General features: G+C 44.3%; 1 protein-coding gene across 3 annotated transcripts in view; it reads right to left on the reverse strand.

The window, feature by feature from the left end:
- The window catches only part of LOC126094458 (semaphorin-2A-like), an 816626-nt gene that overhangs the window by 116199 nt on the left and 677429 nt on the right, over positions 1–22998 (reverse strand). For all 3 annotated transcript variants that reach the window (XM_049908840.1, XM_049908839.1, XM_049908838.1), the window contains one exon: positions 12674–12910. In XM_049908840.1, coding sequence (XP_049764797.1) covers positions 12674–12910 — 237 coding nt within the window. The remainder of the gene's footprint in view (positions 1–12673; positions 12911–22998) is intronic.

A 22998-nucleotide genomic window follows, 5' to 3' on the forward strand; every position in this document is an offset into this window, starting at 1 on the left:
AGGTACAGCTGCCCCTTGCAGCTTCAACACGATACCACAGTTCATCAAGAGTAGTGACTGGCGTATTGTGACGAGCCAGTCGCTCGGCCACCATTGACCAGACGTTTGCAACTGGTGAGAGATCTGGAGAATGTGCTGGCCAGCGCAGCAGTCGAACATTTTCTGTATCCAGAAAGCCCCGTACAGGACCTGCAACATGAGGCCGTGCATTATCCTACTGAAATGTAGGGTTTCGCAGGGATCGAATGAAGCGTAGAGCCACGGGTCGTAACACATCGGAAATGTAACGTCCACTGTTCGAAGTACCGTCAATGCGAACAAGAGGTGGCCGAGACGTGTAACCAATGGCACCCCATACCATCACGCCGGGTGATACGCCAGTATGGCGATGACGAATACACGCTCCCAATGTGCATTCACCGCGATGTCGGCAAACACGGATGCGACCATCATGATGCTGTAAGCAGAACCTGGATTCGTACAAAAAAATGACGTTTTGCCATTCGTGCACCCAGATTCGTCGTTGAGTACACCATCGCAGGCGCTCCTGTCTGTGATGCAGCGTCAAGGGTAACCGCAGCCATGGTCTCCGAGCTGATAGTCCATGCTGCTGCAAACGTCGTCCAACTGTTCGTACAGATGGTTGTTGTCTTGCAAACGTCCCCATCTGTTGACTTAGGGATCGAGACGTGGCTGCACGATCCGTTGCAGCCATGAGGATAAGATGCCTGTCATCTCGACTGCTAGTGATACGAGGCCGGTGGGATCCAGCACGGCGTTCCGTATTACCCTCTTGAACCCACCGATTCCATATTCTGCTAATGGATATAATAGCATAAAACTGTACAGCAGAGAGTTCGGTAATACTTTTGTACTTGTGTCTTTAAGGTTGCTTCGAAACTTTTGTCGTACGATTTGGCTTCACTTTGTTTACAATTGAGAATTCTTAATGCATTTTCGAGAATGGTCACTAGTGGAATAACAAAACCTCCTATAATGCACAGATTTGCAGGAATCATACAGGGTGTTTCAAAAATGACCGGTATATTTGAAACGGCAATAAAAACTAAACGAGCAGCGATAGAAATACACCGTTTGTTGCAATATGCTTGGGACAACAGTACATTTGCAGGCGGACAAACTTTCGAAATTACAGTAGTTACAATTTTCAACAACAGATGGCGCTGCAAGTGATGTGAAAGATATAGAAGACAACGCAGTCTGTGGGTGCGCCATTCTGTACGTTGTCTTTCTGCTGTAAGCGTATGCTGTTCACAACGTGCAAGTGTGCTGTAGACAACATGGTTTATTCCTTAGAACAGAGGATTTTTCTGGTGTTGGAATTCCACCGCCTAGAACACAGTGTTGTTGCAACAAGACGAAATTTTCAACGGAAGTTTAATGTAACCAAAGAACCGAAAAGCGATACAATAAAGGATCTGTTTGAAAAATTTCAACGGACTGGGAACGTGACGGATGAACATGCTGGAAAGGTAGGGCGACCGCGTACAGCAACCACAGAGGGCAACGCGCAGCTAGTGCAGCAGGTGATCCAACAGCGGCCTCGGGTTTCCGTTCGCCGTGTTGCAGCTGCGGTTCAAATGACGCCAACGTCCACGTATCGTCTCATGAGCCAGAGTTTACACCTCTATCCATACAAAATTCAAACGCGGCAACCCCTCAGCGCCGCTACCATTGCTGCACGAGAGACATTCGCTAACGATATAGTGCACAGGATTGATGACGGCGATATGCATGTGGGCAGCATTTGGTTTACTGACGAAGCTTATTTTTACCTGGACGGCTTCGTCAATAAACAGAACTGGCGCATATGGGGAACCGAAAAGCCCCACGTTGCAGTCCCATCGTCCCTGTATCCTCAAAAAGTACTGGTCTGGGCCGCCATTTCTTCCAAAGGAATCATTGGCCCATTTTTCAGATCCAAAACGATTACTGCATCACGCTATCTGGACATTCTTCGTGAATTTGTGGCGGTACAAACTGCCTTAGACGACACTGCGAACACCTCGTGGTTTATGCAAGATGGTGCCCGGCCACATCGCATGGCCGACGTCTTTAATTTCCTGACTGAATATTTCGATGATCGTGTGATTGCTTTGGGCTATCCGAAACATACAGGAGGCGGCGTGGATTGGCCTCCCTATTCGCCAGACATGAACCCCTGTGACTTCTTTCTGTGGGGACACTTGAAAGACCAGGTGTACCGCCAGAATCCAGAAACAATTGAACAGCTGATGCAGTACATCTCATCTGCATGTGAAGGTTTCGGGTAATTTCATTCAGAGACTACGCCATATTATTGCTACGCATGGTGGATATGTGGAAAATATCGTACTATAGAGTTTCCCAGACCGCAGCGCCATCTGTTGTTGAAAATTGTAACTACTGTAATTTCGAAAGTTTGTCTGCCTGAAAATGTACTGTTGTCCCAAGCATATTGCAACAAACGGTGTATTTCTATCGCTGCTCGTTTAGTTTTTATTGCCGTTTCAAATATACCGGTCATTTTTTAAACACCCTTTATTTACGGCATCGTCGAAAGGAATTAAAATACCCTATGTTTCTGCACGCCACACTACAGCAGGTGCACTACTGCCTCAGCGCTGCTGTGCCGATTCTTTAGTCTCGTGTTTGTTGCTCGTTTCTGACTGTCGGCGTTGTTACTAAAATAGCACTAATAGCGTTTCCCATTTTCTATAATCATCCAGTGTTTTATAGTCATGGAAAGTTCACGAAAAAATATTACCTTAAAAAAATGATTAATTTAAAGATCAAAAATTTTAGCACTACTGCTATCGCAAATTCATATACCCGTTTTTTCACCTAGTTATTTATAAAAAATTAAAAAATTTAAATACCTACTATAACACAGACAAAAAATAAATTAAATATACCGATTATTCAGAACTAAAATACCTGTATCGGTTGTAACCGGTCCGTTTTTCCTATCCCAAAGTCCAAATAGTGGCGCGCAAGGCGGAAATGCGACAGGTACAATGCAGTTCACAACACTTCGTACAAACATGACGTTATTTTGATGTTACATGCTGTATCGAAGATGAAAGAGTGGTCTGTCGTCTTTCGTGATCGTCTGGGTAACGACATGCACGGTGAACATGACGTTATAAACGATAACATTCATCTCAAGTAGAAAGAACAGAATATTACGCTTTTTCTTCACTGCAGGATACGTTAACCTCGAAGCTACGTCGTTTATAGATGGGTAAAGCTCTGCTTCCTTGTGAACTCGGCTGTGGATAAGGAAGAAATTAAAGTGTTACCAAGAACTCACTCCGAAACCTATCGAGAAGTGTTGTACTTCTTTTTCTAATATGCCTTCGTCAACCCAGACAGTGAAGCGACTCATTGATTAACAAGGAATAATAAAAAAAAGGCTGAAACCAGCCAGCGTTGAATCCAATAAAGGATATATTCAACAGTGTTCATTAACGTGTCTCAATAAAATAAGCATCTTTTCAGAAATTCTGAGAACTAGTTTCAGGAGTTGGTCTGTAATTAGAAAGGGGTGGGCTGCCAACCTAGCAGCTACTAATTAAAGGAGCAGCTCGCTTATTTTACATCGAACGAAGAAACGCTGTTTCAAAACACCAAAACGTTGAGGATTCCTCCAGAACGAGTCGGTATTTGTAAAATCTCTTGGAATGAAATGACTGAAAGCATAATTTTGTTTGTCAAAGATGTACTTTGATTGCAGATGTTTGTTTGGAGAAGAAGTGTCCTGGAGGATCTAGCTCGTAAATTGTCTTTTATACACTTCGTACATGACTAAGGTACCTTTTAACGTTTTTGCAAATGTGTTAGTCTTTTCTGTGCTTTTTATCTAGAATGAATCAACACATTTCTTTGCATTTGCGTGTTTCATGCTTAATTTGCAAATATTGACAATGTCAACTCACTCCTGAGAGAGAGAGAGAGAGTGCGCACACTCTGTACATACCATCGAATACTGCAGAAAGAATATACGGATATGGCAGGGCACGAACCACCTTCATTTCTACACTACAGTATTATCACTACACAACGGTGAACTAGAGGAATTCCTCCCTTTGTACTGTAACTTAGACCTCACGAAGGCTTCAACAGCCAATAAGTCATCATGTGACGTTTAAGTACGAGGGTGAGTCAAATGAATACCTTAAATATTTTTTTAAATATTATTTATTGCGCAGAAGTGGTACAAAGCTGTATCACTTTTCAACATAATCTCCCCCACGCTCAATGCAAGTCCTCCACCGCTTACTAAGTGCATAAATTCCTTTAGAAAAAAATTCTTTTGGTAGTCCTCGCAACCACTCAAGCGCTGCGTGGCGTACCTCTTCATCAGAACGGAATTTGTTTTCTCCCATTGCGTCTCTGAGTGGTTCAAACATATGGAAATCACTTGGGGCACGGTCTAGTGAGTGCGGTGGATGAGGAAGACACTCAAAATGCAGGTCTGTGATTGTTGCAACTGTTGTACGTGCAGTGTGGGGCCTTGCACTGTCACGTTGCAAAAGGACACCTGCTGACAGCAATCCACGTCGCTTTGATTTGATTGCAGGCCGCAGATGATTTTTTAGGAGATCTGTGTATGACGTACTGGTGACATTGGTCCCTCTAGGCATGTAATGCTCCAAAATCACGCCTTTTTCGTCCCAAAAGAGAGTCAGAATAACCTTCCCTGCTGATGAGTCTGTTCGAAACTTCTTTGGTTTTGGTGATGAGGAATGGCGTCATTCCTTGCTCGCTCTCTTCGTATTCGGTTGGTGGAAGTGAATCCAGGTTTCGTCCCCAGTAACAATTCTTGCAAGGTAGCCATCATCTTCTCGTTCAAAGCGCCGAAGAAGTTCTTCACGAGCATCAACACGTCGTTCTCTCATTTCAGGAGTCAGCTGCCGTGGCACCCATCTTGCAGACACTTTGTGAAACTGGAGCACATCATACACACAGTGGCGTGCTGACCCATGACTGTAAACACGCTGCAATGTCATTCAGTGTCACTCGGCGGTTTTCCTTCACTATGGCTTCAACTGCTGCAATGTTCTGTGGAGTCACAACTCGTTGTGCCTGACCTGGACGAGGAGCATCTTCCACTGAAGTCACACCATTTGCTAACTTGCTACTCCATTCGTAGGCTTGCTGCTGTGACAAACATGCATCACCGTACTGAACCTTCATTTTCGATGAATTTCAACAGGTTTCACACCTTCACTACGCAAAAACCGAATAACATAACGCTGTTCCTCCCCGGTGCAAATCGCAAGTGGGGCGACCATCTTTATACTGATACTAGGACGGTATGTGTGCATCTGCACTATGCTACCACCTACAGGCCATTCTGCACGCTCTTTGTAGCAGCTTACCAACTTACAGGATAACGGCGCGATATTTCGAGTTGTTATTACCAATTTACGGTTTTCATTTGACTCACCCTCGTACACTCCTGGAAATTGAAATAAGAACACCGTGAATTCATTGTCCCAGGAAGGGGAAACTTTATTGACACATTCCTGGGGTCAGATACATCACATGATCACACTGACAGAACCACAGGCACATAGACACAGGCAACAGAGCATGCACAATGTCGGCACTAGTACAGTGTATATCCACCTTTCGCAGCAATGCAGGCTGCTATTCTCCCATGGAGACGATCGTAGAGATTCTGGATGTAGTCCTGTGGAACGGCTTGCCATGCCATTTCCACCTGGCGCCTCAGTTGGACCAGCATTCATGCTGGACGTGCAGACCGCGTGAGACGACGCTTCATCCAGTCCCAAACATGCTCAATGGGGGACAGATCCGGAGATCTTGCTGGCCAGGGTAGTTGACTTACACCTTCTAGAGCACGTTGGGTAGCACGGGATACATGCGGACGTGCATTGTCCTGTTGGAACAGCAAGTTCCCTTGCCGGTCTAGGAATGGTAGAACGATGGGTTCGATGACGGTTTGGATGTACCGTGCACTATTCAGTGTCCCCTCGACGATCACCAGTGGTGTACGGCCAGTGTAGGAGATCGCTCCCCACAACATGATGCCGGGTGTTGGCCCTGTGTGCCTCGGTCGTATGCAGTCCTGATTGTGGCGCTCACCTGCACGGCGCCAAACACGCATACGACCATCATTGGCACCAAGGCAGAAGCGACTCTCATCGCTGAAGACGACACGTCTCCATTCGTTCCTCCATTTACGCCTGTCGCGACACCACTGGAGGCGGGCTGCACGATGTTGGGGCGTGAGCGGAAGACGGCCTAACGGTGTGCGGAACCGTAGCCCAGCTTCATGGAGACGGTTGCGAATGGTCCTCGCCGATACCCCAGGAGCAACAGTGTCCCTAATTTGCTGGGAAGTGGCGGTGCGGTCCCCTACGGCACTGCGTAGGATCTTACGGTCTTGGCGTGCATCCGTGCGTCGCTGCGGTCCGGTCCCAGGTCGACGGGCACGTGCACCTTCCGCCGACCACTGGCGACAACATCGATGTACTGTGGAGACCTCACGCCCCACGTGTTGAGCAATTCGGCGGTACGTCCACCCGGCCTCCCGCATGCCCACTATACGCCCTCGCTCAAAGTCCGTCAACTGCACATACGGTTCACGTCCACGCTGTCGCGGCATGCTACCAGTGTTAAAGACTGCGATGGAGCTCCGTATGCCACGGCAAACTGGCTGACACTGACGGCGGCGGTGCACAAATGCTGCGCAGCTAGCGCCATTCGACGGCCAACACCCCGGTTCCTGGTGTGTCCGCTGTGCCGTGCGTGTGATCATTGCTTGTACAGCCCTCTCGCAGTGTCCGGAGCAAGTATGGTGGGTCTGACACACCGGTGTCAATGTGTTCTTTTTTCCATTTCCAGGAGTGTATAACAAATCGTACCAAGAGTGACGTGTTTTTATAAATCTTCAATGTGTCATTGCCTTGAAACGGCGTACTTTCATAACACGCAAGTTACGATACTAAATTACAGAACCCAGTATGGTGTTTCCCAAGCACCCATCATCGAATGTTAATGAGTGTCGATAGTAGTTCCTGTGGTCTTCGCTAAGTGCGAGAACTACAAAATGATGTCATGTTTGCACAAAGTCTTGTGAACTACAGTGTACTCAAATGGGACGGCTACAGTGGAGAAAGGCCCATAGCGTGTAACACGAGCGGCGGCTGCCGGCGTGGTTGTGGGCTTCTGCTGTGGAAAACTCGGTGGTGCGAGAAGTTCGGATCCTGCGGTATGCGAAAGGGGATTTTGCCAGCCAGCTGCACGGGAACTGTATACCCACACCGTACGCTGCGTTTCGCCGGACTTCTCTACTAACATACCTCTGGTGAGCTCGCTCTATCCTGTTTAATGTTAATAGTCAGGAGCGGTTAAGTTTGCTCCGGATGTTTGTTGAAGCGTCGAGTTCGTCAATAGTAGTGCGAATGGCATACTCGAGATTAGAGCGGTGTTTGCTGACATACGTTTGTGAATTAAAGAATTGCTGAGGCTCGGCCGGAAGCTATACTTGGAACTTGTTGATTCAACGGTATTATGAGACCACAGTGCCAAAGTGCGTGCTGTTAAGCGATTTGTTAAATAATATGTTAGCACCATGTGTTTTTTGCTGTTGTAGAACCTTGTCAGGTGTCATTTAAATGTGGTGTGTTCGTGTATGCCTATGGCGACGCCATTTTGTTGTACATGGCAGTGAGTACTGTCAGTCTTGGCGGACCAAAACAGGCGTCCGGATCGAATACGTGAATTGCTATCCAAGTAATAGTGCTTCCTTGTTTAAAATCACTTACTGTGCTGCTTAGCAGTGCAAGTCGTAAGATTTCTTTGAATGTGCATAGCGGTCTTTTATATCGCGTCCTGACTATTTAGATTTATAGTCTTTCCTTCAAAAAATGGCTCTGAGCACTATGGGACTCAACATCTTAGGTCATAAGTCCCCTAGAACTTAGAACTACTTAAACCTAACTAACCTAAGGACATCACACACACCCATGCCCGAGGCAGGATTCGAACCTGCGAGCGTAGCAGTCCCGCGGTTCCGGACTGCAGCGCCAGAACCGCACGGCCACCGCGGCCGGCATTGTCTTTCCTTGCTTGCCTGCTTGTTGTTTATCTGACGGTTAAAGTTTAAAATTTTGTGCATTTCTCATTAAATTGAATCTGAATGCAGAATCTGCCTCAGTTGTGTCTTGAAGGTTTAATTGTCAAAACTGGTTGGTTTTCTCGTCAAATGCCGTTAGCTGACATGTAAGAATGTGTCCTGAGCGCCTGATTCAGCATGTTGCCTTTCACTGTGTGTTGACAACTGATATTTGTGTAAATTGCCTTCTTTAAATCCTATGTCAACAGAAGTGACAGTTGGAGTGTGTGTATGGGTGTGTGTTTGTCTTGTAATATATTTTATTTTTAATGAAGTGCAATAACGTTTTCCTTTTTCGTAAAAAAATATTTTAAAATAAAAATGTCTAGCGCAGTTCTATATCAAAGTAGCTCTAGTTATTTCTTGCTTTTTAACAACAATAATAATATATCAAATCTTTATTTGATTTAACTGCTCATGCGAGGAGCACCATTTATTAATAAGTAAAGGATATTTATTGAAGTTCTAGTAAGCATGTCACAAGTTGGCATGCTGAAATAAATCTGCGTGCAGAATTGTTTATTGTCTGCTTGCATAAAACAAATAACTATTTCTTTCACTGTGGTTTAACTTGTTGTATCTTGCAGTGCATCATGCAGCACCTTTTGTTTAAATATTGTAGAAGTACCAGTGTCGAAATTGTCCTTGTTGTGGTTTAATAGGTTGTTTAATAAATTGTTTAATATGTGCCCAGTGGCTTAGCACTCAAGGACCAAAAACTCAAGTTCAACCTGCTCAAAGGTTTTCGCATCCTCTATCCTCAGAGTCCGTACCAAAGCCATTCCATGAAATCTGAACATGACCCAAAGCGCCAAAGGATGCTTATGCTCTGTCAGTCTTGCTTCGCTCACTCTTATGACGGGATCACAGAAGGGTGTGACACTGACACATTTGTGAATAAAACGGCAAAACTTCCTTCTAAGACCGGCCACTTCGACAACTCCCTCCCCTCAGTGCCACCCACCTGCCTTTCGTGAGAACTTTAAGCCGTAGCTGAACAAAAATAGCGTGTGACGAAGTTGTAGGCACATGCATATGGCAGCCCCTTCAACACCCATCCGATTCTGGATGCCCTAGTAGCAGGCTCAGGAGCAGCAGCGTAGATTGCCTGCAGGCGCCAAGGACCCTCGCCATGGGTTCTGTCTGAACAAGTACATTTTCAAGGTCCTCAACAAAGGTGAGTGGGTAGCAGTGAAGGTGTTGCCAAACTGAGTGGTCTTAGCGGGACACTTTGCCATTTTATTTCTTGTTGATTCTCAGAGCCATGGCGTCTGAAATGTTATCCTCGGCTGCCAATAGAAAATCGCGTAACTTCGTCGCTGGGCGTCACGGTTCTCACCTCCATCGCAGAGGTGTAAGACAAAGGGGCGAAATGTGGATAAGAGAAGGTGTGACGAACTTCCCATTCTGTGACACGTCCACGGTGCCGTTGGGTAGAATCACAGTGGCATTCGGTGACGATATGACATCATTAATCCAGCTTACACCTCACGCGAATTGAGCTCTGGCATTTTTTTCGCGCTGTCTGAATTGTCGCCGATCCCGAGGGTGACGTCGTAGGGCTGCTCTTTTGCAGCACTAGGGAGGAAGCTTGTGGGCGCCTTTGAGCCGAATTTCAAACTTATGAGTGGCAGTGGAAGAGAAATACGGAGTTTGGAAAAAGTGATCCTTTAAATGTATTGCGCGATGGGTATGCATAATTAAAACTGTACAGAACCCACAGAACGCGAGTCCTACTCGCAATAGTTCGTCTTTTTTTTTTTAAAAAAAATCAGTCCATCAAAAAATCAATTCCAAGGGAAATTTTTGAGTGCAGATGATGTTAATATACTGCTTTGTTTCTCTCCAAGACGTGCAACGACACGAGATGCTAAACAGCAGGAAACTTGTCAATAACTCTTTTCTTGCATGTCCATTGAGATTCATCACAATATTCATATCATCAGTAAACTGAACTACATTACGAAGCGTGTCACATTTTATGGAGCTCACGTCTGAAAACTAAATGATAGCTGCTAAGCGATTCTACTGACTACGTTACAGGTATCGATCTGCAATACGATCATCAGGCCACAAAACTATGGTAACATAATGTGACCTAGTGATTAGTCTGAATATGGTAACACAAACCATACCCTTAGCAGCTATCAGTGTATTTTCCAACATTGCTTTCGCAAGATTCATTTCATTACAATATGATGTTAACAATCTGTCAAGCACATCACTAGTTGGAGAAAACATCAGGTTATGTTTCCAAAATTGTTGTGATTAAAGCAGTCACATACCTTGATAGGTCATAATAAAAGGTGAATTGGTTAGTTTCTGGAGGAGAAAAAATGGTTATTTTCCCATCGCATATAGCATATAATGGCTCTGTGTTTTCATAAGTGTTGCATGACGTTCGATGTCACACAAATGCAAGGAAACAATGCCTTTGTTTTGTCAATCTACATACGCTGACAAGTCAGAACATTATTTGTAAACACTGCCCCATAGCCACATTGAATGCCGTTTTCTGGCACTACGGGCGCATGACGCAGTGAGGAAAAAATAGAGGGTGGTCCTTTGATAAGGACCGGGCCAAATATCTCACGAAATAAGCATCAAACGAAAAAACTACAAAGAACGAAACTCGTCTAGCTTGAAGGGGGAAACCAGAGGGCGCTAAGGTTGGCCCGCTAGATGGCGCTGCCATAGGTCAAACGGATATCAACTGCGTTTATTTAAACAGGAACCCTCATTTTTATTACATATTCGTGTAGTACGTAAAGAAATATGAATGTTTTAGTTGGACCTCTTTTTCGCTTTATGATAGATGGCGCTGTAGTAGTCACAAACGCATAAGTACGTGGTATCACGTAACATTCCGCCAGTGCGGTCGGTATTTGCTTCGTGATACATTACCCGTTTTAAAATGGACCGTTTAGCAATTGCGGAAAAGGCCGATATCGTGTTGATGTATGGCTATTGTGATCAAAATGCCCAACGGGCGTGTGCTATGTATGCTGCTCGGTATCCTAGACGACATCATCCAAGTGTCCAGACTGTTCGATGGATAGTTACGTTATTTAAGGAAACAGGAAGTGTTCAGCCACATATGTAACGTCAGCCACGACCTGCAACAAATGATGATGCCCAAGTAGGTGTTTTAGCTGCTGTCGCGGCTAATCCGCTCATCAGTAGCAGACAAATTGCGCGGGAATCGGGAATCTCAATAACGTCGGTGTAGAGAATGCTACATCAACATCGATTGGAACCGCACCACATTTTTATGCACCAGGAATTGCATGGCGATGACTTTGAACGTCGTGTACAGCTCTGCCACAGGGCACAAGAGAAATTACGGGACGATGACAGATTTTTTGCACGCGTTCTATTTAGCTACGAAGCGTCATTCAGCAGCAGCGGTAACGTAAAACGTCATAATATGCATTATTGGGCAACGGAAAATCCACGATGACTGCGACAAATGGAACATCAATGACCTTGGAGGGTTAACGTACGGTGCGGCATTATGGAAGGAAGGATAATTGGCCCCAATTTTATCGATGGCAATCTAAATGGTGCAATGTATGCTGATTTCCTACGTAATGTTCTACTGACGTTACTACAAGATGTTTCAGTGCATGACAGAATGGCGATGTACTTCCAACATGATGGATGTCCGGCACATAGCTCGCGTGCGGTTGAAGCGGTACTGAATAGCATATTTCATGACAGGTGGATTGGTTCACCGGATCTGACGTCCCCGAATTTCTTTCTGTGGGGAAAGTTGAAGATTATTTGCTATCTTGATCCACCGACAACGCCTGACAACATGCGTCAGTGCATTTTCAGTGCATGTGCGAACATTACACAAACTACTCGCTGTTGAGAGGAAATGTCAAATGCTTTGAGGTTGACGGACATCATTTTGGGCATTTATTGCATTAATGTGGTATTTACAGGTAATCACGCTGTAACAGCATGCGTTCTCAGAAATGATAAGTTCACAAAGGTACATGACCACACTGGAACAACCGAAATAAAATGTTCAAACGTACCTACGGTCTGTATTTTAATTTAAAAAAACCAACCTGTTACCAACTGTTCGTCTAAAATTGTGAGCCATATGTTTGTGACTATTACAGCGCCATCTATCACAAAGCGAAAAAAGTGGTCCAACTAAAACATTCATATTTCTTTACATACTACACGAATATGTAATAAAAAATGGGGGTTCCTATTTTAAAAAAACTCAGTTGAAATCCGTTTGACCTATGGCAGCGCCATCTAGCGGGCAAACCGTAGCACCATCTGGTTCCCCCCTTCTAGCTAGACGAGTTTCGTTCTTTGTAGTTTTTTCGTTTGACGCTTATTTCGTGAGATATTTGGCCCGGTCACTATCAATGGACCACCCTGTACAAGGGGAGTGGAGGCGACTCGGGATTCATTACTAGAGGACACAAGTAGATACAGGCGCAGGAAAGCCCGTATAAAGAGAAGCTGCTGTAAGCAGGAGATTGATTCAGTGGGGTGACTCACCGGGCAGGGTCTGTGTGTCGTTGACGCACTCTCCGGGCCTCGGCTCGGGCACCCTGCTGGAGAGGACGGGCAGCCAGGCGGAGCTGCTGGTCGCCTGCTCCTTGAAGCGGCCGCGGAACGCCTGCTGCACGTCCTGCAGCGTGTACGAGCAGATGGCCGATCCGATCAGGCCCGTGCTGGACGTCGTGAAGACGGCGTGGAAGCGGCTCGGATCGTCCGGGGTGCGGTATACGGCCTCTGCAAAAATAAAAGACAGCGAGGTTTCAGTACGGAACACGCGGAGCAGGACAATGAGTTCTCTTGGGCTTTCCCCATCAGTTCCTTTAACATCCACGTCACTGTAATAAAAATCACATCGTGACAACTTGATGAGCGGTCTGTGACGTGGCGAGCACTCACGAGCGCTAGGCGCGCCCGACAATGGAAGGAGGGCGTGACACGGCCGCTCGCAGCTGTCGGCGCAGAGCCGATTCGTCAGGCGCGGGCCAGCTGAAAGGCGACCACGGAGTAATAGCGAATTTCAGCGTGACCGCAACTCCTGCCGTACTGGCCATCTCAGCACGTGTGAGACCAGTATTCAGGTCGTGTTACTTTCTTCACTGTATCGCGCCAAAAATGCAATATAGGAAGAAGTACTCTCATTACTAGACCGAGCGAGGTGGCGCAGTGGTTAGCACACTGGACTCGCATTCGGGAGGACGACGGTTCAATCCCGTCTCCGGCCATCCTGATTTAGGTTTTCCGTGATTTCCCTAAATCGCTTCAGGCAAATGCCGGGATGGTTCCTTTGAAAGGGCACGGCCGATTTCCTTCCCCATCCTTCCCTCACCCGAGCTTGCGCTCCGTCTCTAATGACCTCGTTGTCGACGGGACGTTAAACACTAATCTCCTCCTCCTCTCTCATTACTAGGGCCCGGATTTTAATGTTCAAATGTGTGTGAATTCTTATGGGACTTAACTGCTAAGGTCATCAGTCCCTAAACTTACACACTACTTAACCTAAATTATCCTAAGGACAAACACACACACCTATGCCCGAGGAGGATTCGAACCTCCGCCTTAGACCGCTCGGCTAATCCCTCGCGGCCGATTTTAATGGCAAGTCATATTCCATTCTGAACTATAGGGTGAATTTTAGAACAATTTATACACAAATTTAGGCATTTTAGTGTCGAAAAATGTATTTTGATTGCGCAAATAAAGTCATATTTCAACAAATTTTAATAATAGGTCATATTGCGGCTAACTTTTAATATAATAGGTCATATTTCCGTCAACTTCTGCCAAAAATGCATATACCGTTTTTCTCGTATCTTACGGGACACACAAATAAGAAAATGAATATGTTGCTCACGAGACAATATCTAACGTGCTGTTATTAAAGATAAACAGATAAATTAGTACACAGCTCTATTTCTCAGGACTGACGCAGAAAATCGGTGTACCACAACAGTCGTTTCGCGAACATAAGACATTGTTGCGCAGAGTTGACAATACGCTCTCAGAGCCAACAAAGGCGGCTTCTGCCGTAATAATCATCGCAGTCGCACAGGTGTTCCCAGTAACCAGTTTGGATACAGCCTTTGCCTTGTTCAACATACCTAAAGCAAAGTGCTCCGACAGCGTGAAGTTACGAGGATATGTTCGAGAATCTGGAGAAGAGTTCTTTAGTAGTGATGGGAAAATATTATTTTGTAAACTGTGTGAAGTTAAAGTTAGTGCAGAAAAGCGCTTTAATGTGCAACAACACTGTAATACCTCTAAACACAGCAGCTGTGTGAAACGAAGTGCTGAAAATAACAGCAGTCAAACGCTGTTATTTGAACAGACAGGTCAATCGTCAACCGTGCAATCATTCTGCAAAGATTTGTGTGAGATGATGGTGTCCTGCAACATCCCATTGGAAAAGCTGAAGAATCCACACTTCAGGCGGTTCTTGGAGAAGTACACAACACATCCATTTCCAGATGAATCTACACTGAGAAAGAACTATTTATCCGTATGCTACAATGATGGGCTCGACAAACTACGAATTACTATTGCTGAGCAAAAGATCTGGCTGTCGATAGATGAAACTACGGATATTAGTGGGCGATATACTGAAAATGTTGTTGTTGGTGTTCTAAAAGTTGATGGCCCTGGAGATATGTTCCTACTAACGTGTGAAACTCCCGATAGAGTAAACAATTCAACGATTTCTGTTTTGTTTGACAACTCTCTGAAGCTACTGTGGCCGAATGGTGTAAAAAGAGAAAACGTTTTGCTGCTTGTAACAGATGGTGCTTCATATATGGCTAAAGCAGCCAAAGGGCTTCGGATTCTCTACCCCAGTATGGTGTACGCCACTTGCCTTGCACATGCGTTGCACAGAGTTGCCGAAGAGGTGCGATCAAATTACCCTGGCGTGGACAAATTAATTTCCTGTGGTAAGAAAATCTATGTGAAGGCTCCGCTACGTGTGCAGAAATTCAAGGAACAAGCACCTTCAACGCCCCTCCCACCTAAACCTGTTCTTGCACGATGGGGTTGTTGGCTTAATGCTGCTGAGTATTACTGCACCAACTACACCCAAATAAAGACAATCTTCTGTGAGCTTGATAGCGATGAGTCAAATGCTATCAAAATTGTCAAAGAAGTTTTTACAGATACATTGTCTCGAAACTTGGCATACATCAACGCCAATTTTTCAGTGATGTCAAAAGCCATCAAACGACTGGAAGCTGTTGGCACTCAGCTATGTGAGGCCCTGAGTATTGTGCAGAGTGAGTTGGGTCGAGCTCGTGGTCATGTGGCTGACAAAGTGAAAACCAAATTGCAAAGTGTTCTCCAACGGAATCCTGGATATTCTACACTGTGCAAAATTAGTGACAGTCTTTCAGGGAATGCCGCAACATTCGAAGATACTGAAACAAAGCTGATCTCCTGTGACCTGGCTGCCTTCAAATACGCTCCAGTGACGTCTTGTGAAGTGGAGAGGAGCTTTTCCAGGTACAAAACTATCCTCAGCGACAACCATAGATCTTTGACAAAGGAAAACCCGAAAGTGCACCTTGTCATCCAGTGCAACTGTGCAGATACTGAAGATTGACAGACGGTATTAAATAATGTGAAACGTTTTAAATACTATGTAAAAATAAAAACATTGTTTTACTGTTTCGATAGATGATCTTTTCACTGTACTTTGTGTATAGAAAATAAAACATTGACACATTCAAAAAATAGGTGCAAGTTAGCCACAAACCCTACAGAAAGAAAGAACTATACTTACAATATTTTGAGAAGTGAATTTTGTATTACTTTATGGTGAATAAAAAATTGAATAAACAAACAAGAATGCTCTAAATAAACTTCTATTAAGTCATTTTATTTTTAAGGTCATATTTATGTAAGTTTTAGGTCATAAATGCATGCATATTTCACTGTTTTTTAGGTAATTAAAATTCGGGCCCTACTCATTACCAGAAAATCTGTATACCATTTCCTGCCATTCGAGCGTTTCAGGTCCATGGTGTTAAAATCAATATAAATCGACATTACATAAACTGCTTATGACGTGGACTACCTTTGACGTATAAATACTTTTTCAAATAATTTTAGTCATTTAAAGTATACATTTTCAAGAAACACGTTTTTTTTTTACTTTTCTGGTGGCTTTCGAAGGATATATACACCGACGGGAAAAAATCGCAGCAACAAAAAATAATTAATATAGAGTGATGAAACTTTGGAAATACATTTGCTTAGGTAACATATTTAAGTAATTAGCATTGCAAGAGCACAGGTTAATGTGAGCGCGAGATAAGCCATTGCAAATGTGAAGTGTTGCTAAAATAATAACCGGCGCAACCACCAAATGTTGAACGCAAGCATGCAAACGTGCATGCATTGTTTTGTACAGGTGACATATGTCAGCTTTTGGGCCGGTGTTGCACACCAGTTGCACTTAATCAGTAATACAGGGGCGGTTAATGTTGGTGTAGATGACGCTCGTGATGTCGTCCGATGATGTCCCATATGTGCTCGACTGGAGACTGATCGAGTAGGCCACGGCAACATGTCGACACTCTGTTGAGCAGGATAGGTTACAACACTTCTATGTGGGCGAGAGTTATCCTGTTGGAAACCACCCCCCGGAATGCTGTTCATGAATGGCAGCACAACAGGTCGAATCACACCAGACTGACGTACAAATTTGCAGTGAGAGTGTGTGGAATGGTCACGAGAGTGCTCCAGGTGGCGTAGGAAATCGCACCCCACACCGTAACTCCAGCAGTACGTTCAGTGTGTCAGGTATGCAGACAGGTTGGTTGTGGAGCCTCAGTTGGCCTCTTCCTAATTAGTACAACACATGGCCATGACCGGCACCGAGGCAGAACCACCTTTCATCAGAAAACACAACAGACCTCCATCATGTCGTCCAATGAGCTCTCGCTTGACACGACTAAAGTCGCAAATGACTGTGGTTTGGGGTCAGTGGAATGCACGCTACGGAGGATATGGTTCGGACCTATCCTTCAAATAAATGATTTTTAATAATTCATCGTCTCAATGTAGAGTCGAGTGCTGCTAAAATTGCTGCTGTAGTTGCAGTAGGGTTGACAGAGCCATACGCCAAACACGATGGCGTTTCCTCTCGGTAATGACTCCTGCCAGCAATCATGTGCCAAATATTTTTTCAGTGTCGCAGAAGGAACATCCAGCTTCTCGTAGCCCTCTTACACGACCTCGTTAAAACTTAATGTTAATGGCGCCTTTGTCACATTAAAGGCTTTCTTGACTAACGTCAACTCACCACGTCCAGTCTTAAATGTAACTAACGCATACGACCGTTACAGCGTATATTTAAATCAAATCTGATTTGCATACTCACAGTGGTGTCATTTATGCGATCCGCACGAAATCTGAATAGTCCTCATCTTTCAGATGTTGAAACAGGCCTAGCGACTTTGGTTTATGTTGCACATTTCCTTCTTGGGGTTTTTTGTTTTTTAGTCAGAGTAGTTTATTCTAGTTCCTCACCAAGTGCTTTTATAAAATAATTCTTACAGCAAATTTGCGTAGGATGCACAAACAGCAGCAGAAAGTACAGAGCACACGTGTTTGGTGCACTTATAGCAAGTAATTTGAATTTTTCTGTCTTTCTTCTCTACACAAGATGCACATCTTCATAGCTTTTCCTTTTCTTAGCTGCAGATTTCACTGCCCTTCTTGGATCCGGTGCTCCTAATGAATCACTAACTTCTTTACCCTGCTGATTCTTTCTGAAACTGATGGTGACAGTCAGATGTCTCATTTCTTTATTGGTAGCCAGCACAGAACCGAATGATGCATTTTGGGCGGAGGGGGCAAGGAGAGTGGGGAGGAGGGAGGGGGGGTGGCGCTGGCAGCCCCTTCGCCCTCACGCATGTAAAATCAGACAAAGGAAAATTTTTTAACAAGACCACTCACACAGCCAAGAAAAATCCTGTATTACTATAGATATGTCGATGATATTGTAATCCTATTCGATGGCACAACAGATACGTGTAACGTATTGCATTCACAATTCAACAGTTTACATCCACAAATAACAGTGTAACATAAATGTGGTTGTCCATCTTGTTGTTGTTGTGGTCTTCAGTCCTGACACTGGTTTGATCCAGCTATCCAGGCTACTCTATCCTGTGCAAGCTTCTTCATCTCCCAGTGCCTACTGCAGCCTACATCCTTCTGAATCTGCTTAGTGTATTCATCTCTTGGTCTCCCTCTACGATTTTTACCCTCCACGCTGCCCTCCAATACTAAATTGGTGATGTCTTCATGCCTCAGAATATGTCCTACCAGCCGATCCCTTCTTATAGTCAAGTTGTGCCACAAATTTCTCTTCTCCCCCATTCTATTCAGTACCTCCTCATCAGTTATGTGATCTACCCATCTAATCTTCAACATTCTTCTGTAGCACCACATTTCGAAAGCTTCTATTCTCTTCTTGTCCAAACTATTTATTGTCCATGTTTCACTTCCATGCATGGCTACACTCCATACAAATACTTTCAGAAACGACTGCCTGACACTTAAATCTATACTCGATGTTAACAAATTTCTCTTCTTCAGAAACGCTTTCCTTGCCATTGCCAGTCTACATTTTATATCCTCTCTACTTCGACTATCATCACTTATTTTGCTCCCCAAATAGCAAAACTCCTTTACTACTTTAAGTGTCTAACTTCCTAACATAATTCCCTCAGCATCACTCGACTTAATTCGACTGCATTCCATTATCCTCGTTTTGCTTTTGTTGATGTTCATCTTATGTACTCCTTTCAAGACACTGTCCATTCTGTTCAACTGCTCTTCCAAGTCCTTTGAATTACAATGTCACTATGGAAAGAGGAAAAAAAGAGAATAAAATTTCTGGTTTTAAAAATTTAAATCTAAAAATCTGTACACATATTTGATATTTTTCGTAAACCAACGACAGCAGGCATGCCACCCGAGAGCACACAAGTTCGCATATTTTCATTCTGTGTTACATAGACTAAACAACTTACCACTGAAAAAAGAAAAAATAATGAGAAAGAACTAGAGCTTCTCCGAAATGTAGCTATAAGCAATGGTTATGTCAAAATCTTAGTAGACATTATTCAAAAAGAAACCTAATCAAACACATGCCAGTGCTATAGATGAAATAACTTTAACCAGAGACAAAAATGAACCACAGAAAAATAAAGTTCTAGTGTGGCCGTATTTAGGTATCATTTCCAACAAAATTACTCGATGTTTCAAAAATACAAAATTATAGAATAGAATTACAGCAATTATTGAGACACAAACCACGTAAATCACGACTGTTTTCGCAATCAGGAATCTACAAAATTAACTGTGAAGAATGCCCAAAATTTTATATTGGACAAACAGGAAGAATAGCTAGTACACGATTTAAAGGACACACGACAATAAGCGACTGTAAGCCATCCACATTTCCTGCACACTTAAAAGACAACAACCACAAAATACCTAACATAGATGGATCACTTCAAATATTACATTAGTTACTGAAAGAAAAATCGTGGATGTAATGGAAGAAATTGAAATTTACGTCCATCTAAAAGATCAGTCAGACACAGTTTTAAATTAGCAAAAAGACTTGCGAGATGGGAAATTCCAAGAAAACTTTCTACCATTTCTACGACGAAGCATTACAGAACCATATAATGTACAATTATCGGTACACTCATTAATAAATATGACTGTAATGCGAGACATCACGCTACCACAAAGCAGTTTTTACTCGACTCTCGTAGTTTTCAGTACTGTTTCCTTAGACTACTGTGACAGATTTAATATATAAGATCTTTGCACCAACTATTCAAAACTGACGTGCCCCCACAATAAAACAACAAATATTTATAAATTATCTTAAAGAAATTAACTACAGTCATATTTTCACCAATAATGAAGGATAATTAAATATAATTGCGAACAAAAGCATATGCGGGTTGAGTAACAAATTTCTGTAAAATAATTATAATCGTCCTAGCGTTAAGAGCGTTAGAACATGGCCTTTATACATAAGAGCTTTGCAACAACTGCTCGAAAGTAACGTGCTCCTAAATTAGCGTAAAATATCTGGGATTTATTTTATGAGCATAACATTGAGTCATGGGAGCAACGACATACAAGGCATAATTTACTACCAAAAATCATCCATAAATTAAGTTATAATGCGCCTAGTATATTTACAGATATGACTTGTTCCTACATCAAAATCACAAGTGTCTGTAATGTATGCAATGTATAATGCTTCCGTTTTAGATATTTGAAAATCGCCTACAATCGTATACAAAATAAAGAGAGTGGCAGCTGTAGGCATCATTAAATCTTTCAAAATATTCATTACAACTGCAGACCTGCAACTATCGAATTGAAAATTATATAATACAATGCCTTATAAGCATCATCAAGGGCGACCCAGGTCGTGTCCCATAATCTTGCGAGATGCAGTGAAAAAAGAAGGGAGGGTTTGGCGTTAGTTGAAGAGTTATTCTTAGAATGGAAATGTCTTGCAAAATCTGGCTGGGCTGGTTTCATTTTATTTCTGTCAACAACGAATATGTATAATGCAACAACGGTCATTTTACATTCTGTGATGCATTACTCTCATGTGAACCTTAGTGTGGAACCGTATTTAATACACTCCTGGAAATTGAAATAAGAACACCGTGAATTCATTGTCCCAGGAAGGGGAAACTTTATTGACACATTCCTGGGGTCAGATACATCACATGATCACACTGACAGAACCACAGGCACATAGACACAGGCAACAGAGCATGCACAATGTCGGCACTAGTACAGTGTATATCCACCTTTCGCAGCAATGCAGGCTGCTATTCTCCCATGGAGACGATCGTAGAGATGCTGGATGTAGTCCTGTGGAACGGCTTGCCATGCCATTTCCACCTGGCGCCTCAGTTGGACCAGCGTTCGTGTTGGACGTGCAGACCGCGTGAGACGACGCTTCATCCAGTGCCAAACATGCTCAATGGGGGACAGATCCGGAGATCTTGCTGGCCAGGGTAGTTGACTTACACCTTCTAGAGCACGTTGGGTGGCACGGGATACATGCGGACGTGCATTGTCCTGTTGGAACAGCAAGTTCCCTTGCCGGTCTAGGAATGGTAGAACGATGGGTTCGATGACGGTTTGGATGTACTGTGCACTATTCAGTGTCCCCTCGACGATCACCAGTGGTGTACGGCCAGTGTAGGAGATCGCTCCCCACACCATGATGCCGGGTGTTGGACCTGTGTGCCTCGGTCGTATGCAGTCCTGATTGTGGCGCTCACCTGCACGGCGCCAAACACGCATACGACCATCATTGGCACCAAGGCAGAAGCGACTCTCATCGCTGAAGACGACACGTCTCCATTCGTCCCTCCATTCACGCCTGTCGCGACACCACTGGAGGCGGGCTGCACGATGTTGGGGCGTGAGCGGAAGACGGCCTAACGGTGTGCGGGACCGTAGCCCAGCTTCATGGAGACGGTTGCGAATGGTCCTCGCCGATACCCCAGGAGCAACAGTGTCCCTAATTTGCTGGGAAGTGGCGGTGCGGTCCCCTACGGCACTGCGTAGGATCCTACGGTCTTGGCGTGCATCCGTGCGTCGCTGCGGTCCGGTCCCAGGTCGACGGGCACGTGCACCTTCCGCCGACCACTGGCGACAACATCGATGTACTGTGGAGACCTCACGCCCCACGTGTTGAGCAATTCGGCGGTACGTCCACCCGGCCTCCCGCATGCCCACTATACGCCCTCGCTCAAAGTCCGTCAACTGCACATACGGTTCACGTCCACGCTGTCGCGGCATGCTACCAGTGTTAAAGACTGCGATGGAGCTCCGTATGCCACGGCAAACTGGCTGACACTGACGGCGGCGGTGCACAAATGCTGCGCAGCTAGCGCCATTCGACGGCCAACACCGCGGTTCCTGGTGTGTCCGCTGTGCCGTGCGTGTGATCATTGCTTGTACAGCCCTCTCGCAGTGTCCGGAGCAAGTATGGTGGTGTCAATGCTTGCTATTGCCAGTTTACATTTTATATCCTCTCTACTTCGACCATCATCAGTTATTTTGCTCCCCAAATAGCAAAACTCCTTTACTACTTTGTCTAATTCCCTAATCTAATTCTCTCAGCATTACCCGACTTAATTCGACAACATTCCATTATCCTTGTTTTGCTTTTGTTGATGTTCATCTTATATCCTCCTTTCAAGACACTATCCATTCCGTTCAATTGCCCTTCCACGTCCTTTGCTGTCTCTGATCGAATTACAGTGTCATCGGCGAACCTCAAAGTTTTTATTTCTTCTCCATGGATTTTAATACCTACTCCGAATTTTTCTTTTGTTTCCTTCACTGCTTGCCCAATATAAAGATTGAATAACACCGGGGAGAAGCTACAACCCTGTCTCATTCCCTTCCGAACCACTGCTTCCCTTTCTTGCCCCTCGACTCTTATAACTGCCATCTGGTTTCTGTACAAATTGTAAATAGCCTTTCGCTCCCTGTATTTTAACCCTGCCACCTTCAGGATTTGAAAGAGTATTCCAGTCAACATTGAGAAAGTGTTTCTTTTTATATCTTCTAAATATGCTAAAATTTTGTATACGTGTTTTTAACACCATATTTTCACCTGTAGCCAACGGCCTTGTTGCAGTATTAACACCGGTTCTCTTGACATCACCGGAGTTAAGCGCTGTCGAGCTGGACTAGCAACTGGATGGGTCACAGTCCGAGTCTGCAGAGTGCTGTTGACAAATTGAGGAGCTACTTGACTGAGAAAT

This window comes from Schistocerca cancellata, chromosome 8, assembly GCF_023864275.1.
Source record: "Schistocerca cancellata isolate TAMUIC-IGC-003103 chromosome 8, iqSchCanc2.1, whole genome shotgun sequence".
In the NCBI taxonomy this organism is placed as follows: domain Eukaryota; kingdom Metazoa; phylum Arthropoda; class Insecta; order Orthoptera; family Acrididae; genus Schistocerca; species Schistocerca cancellata.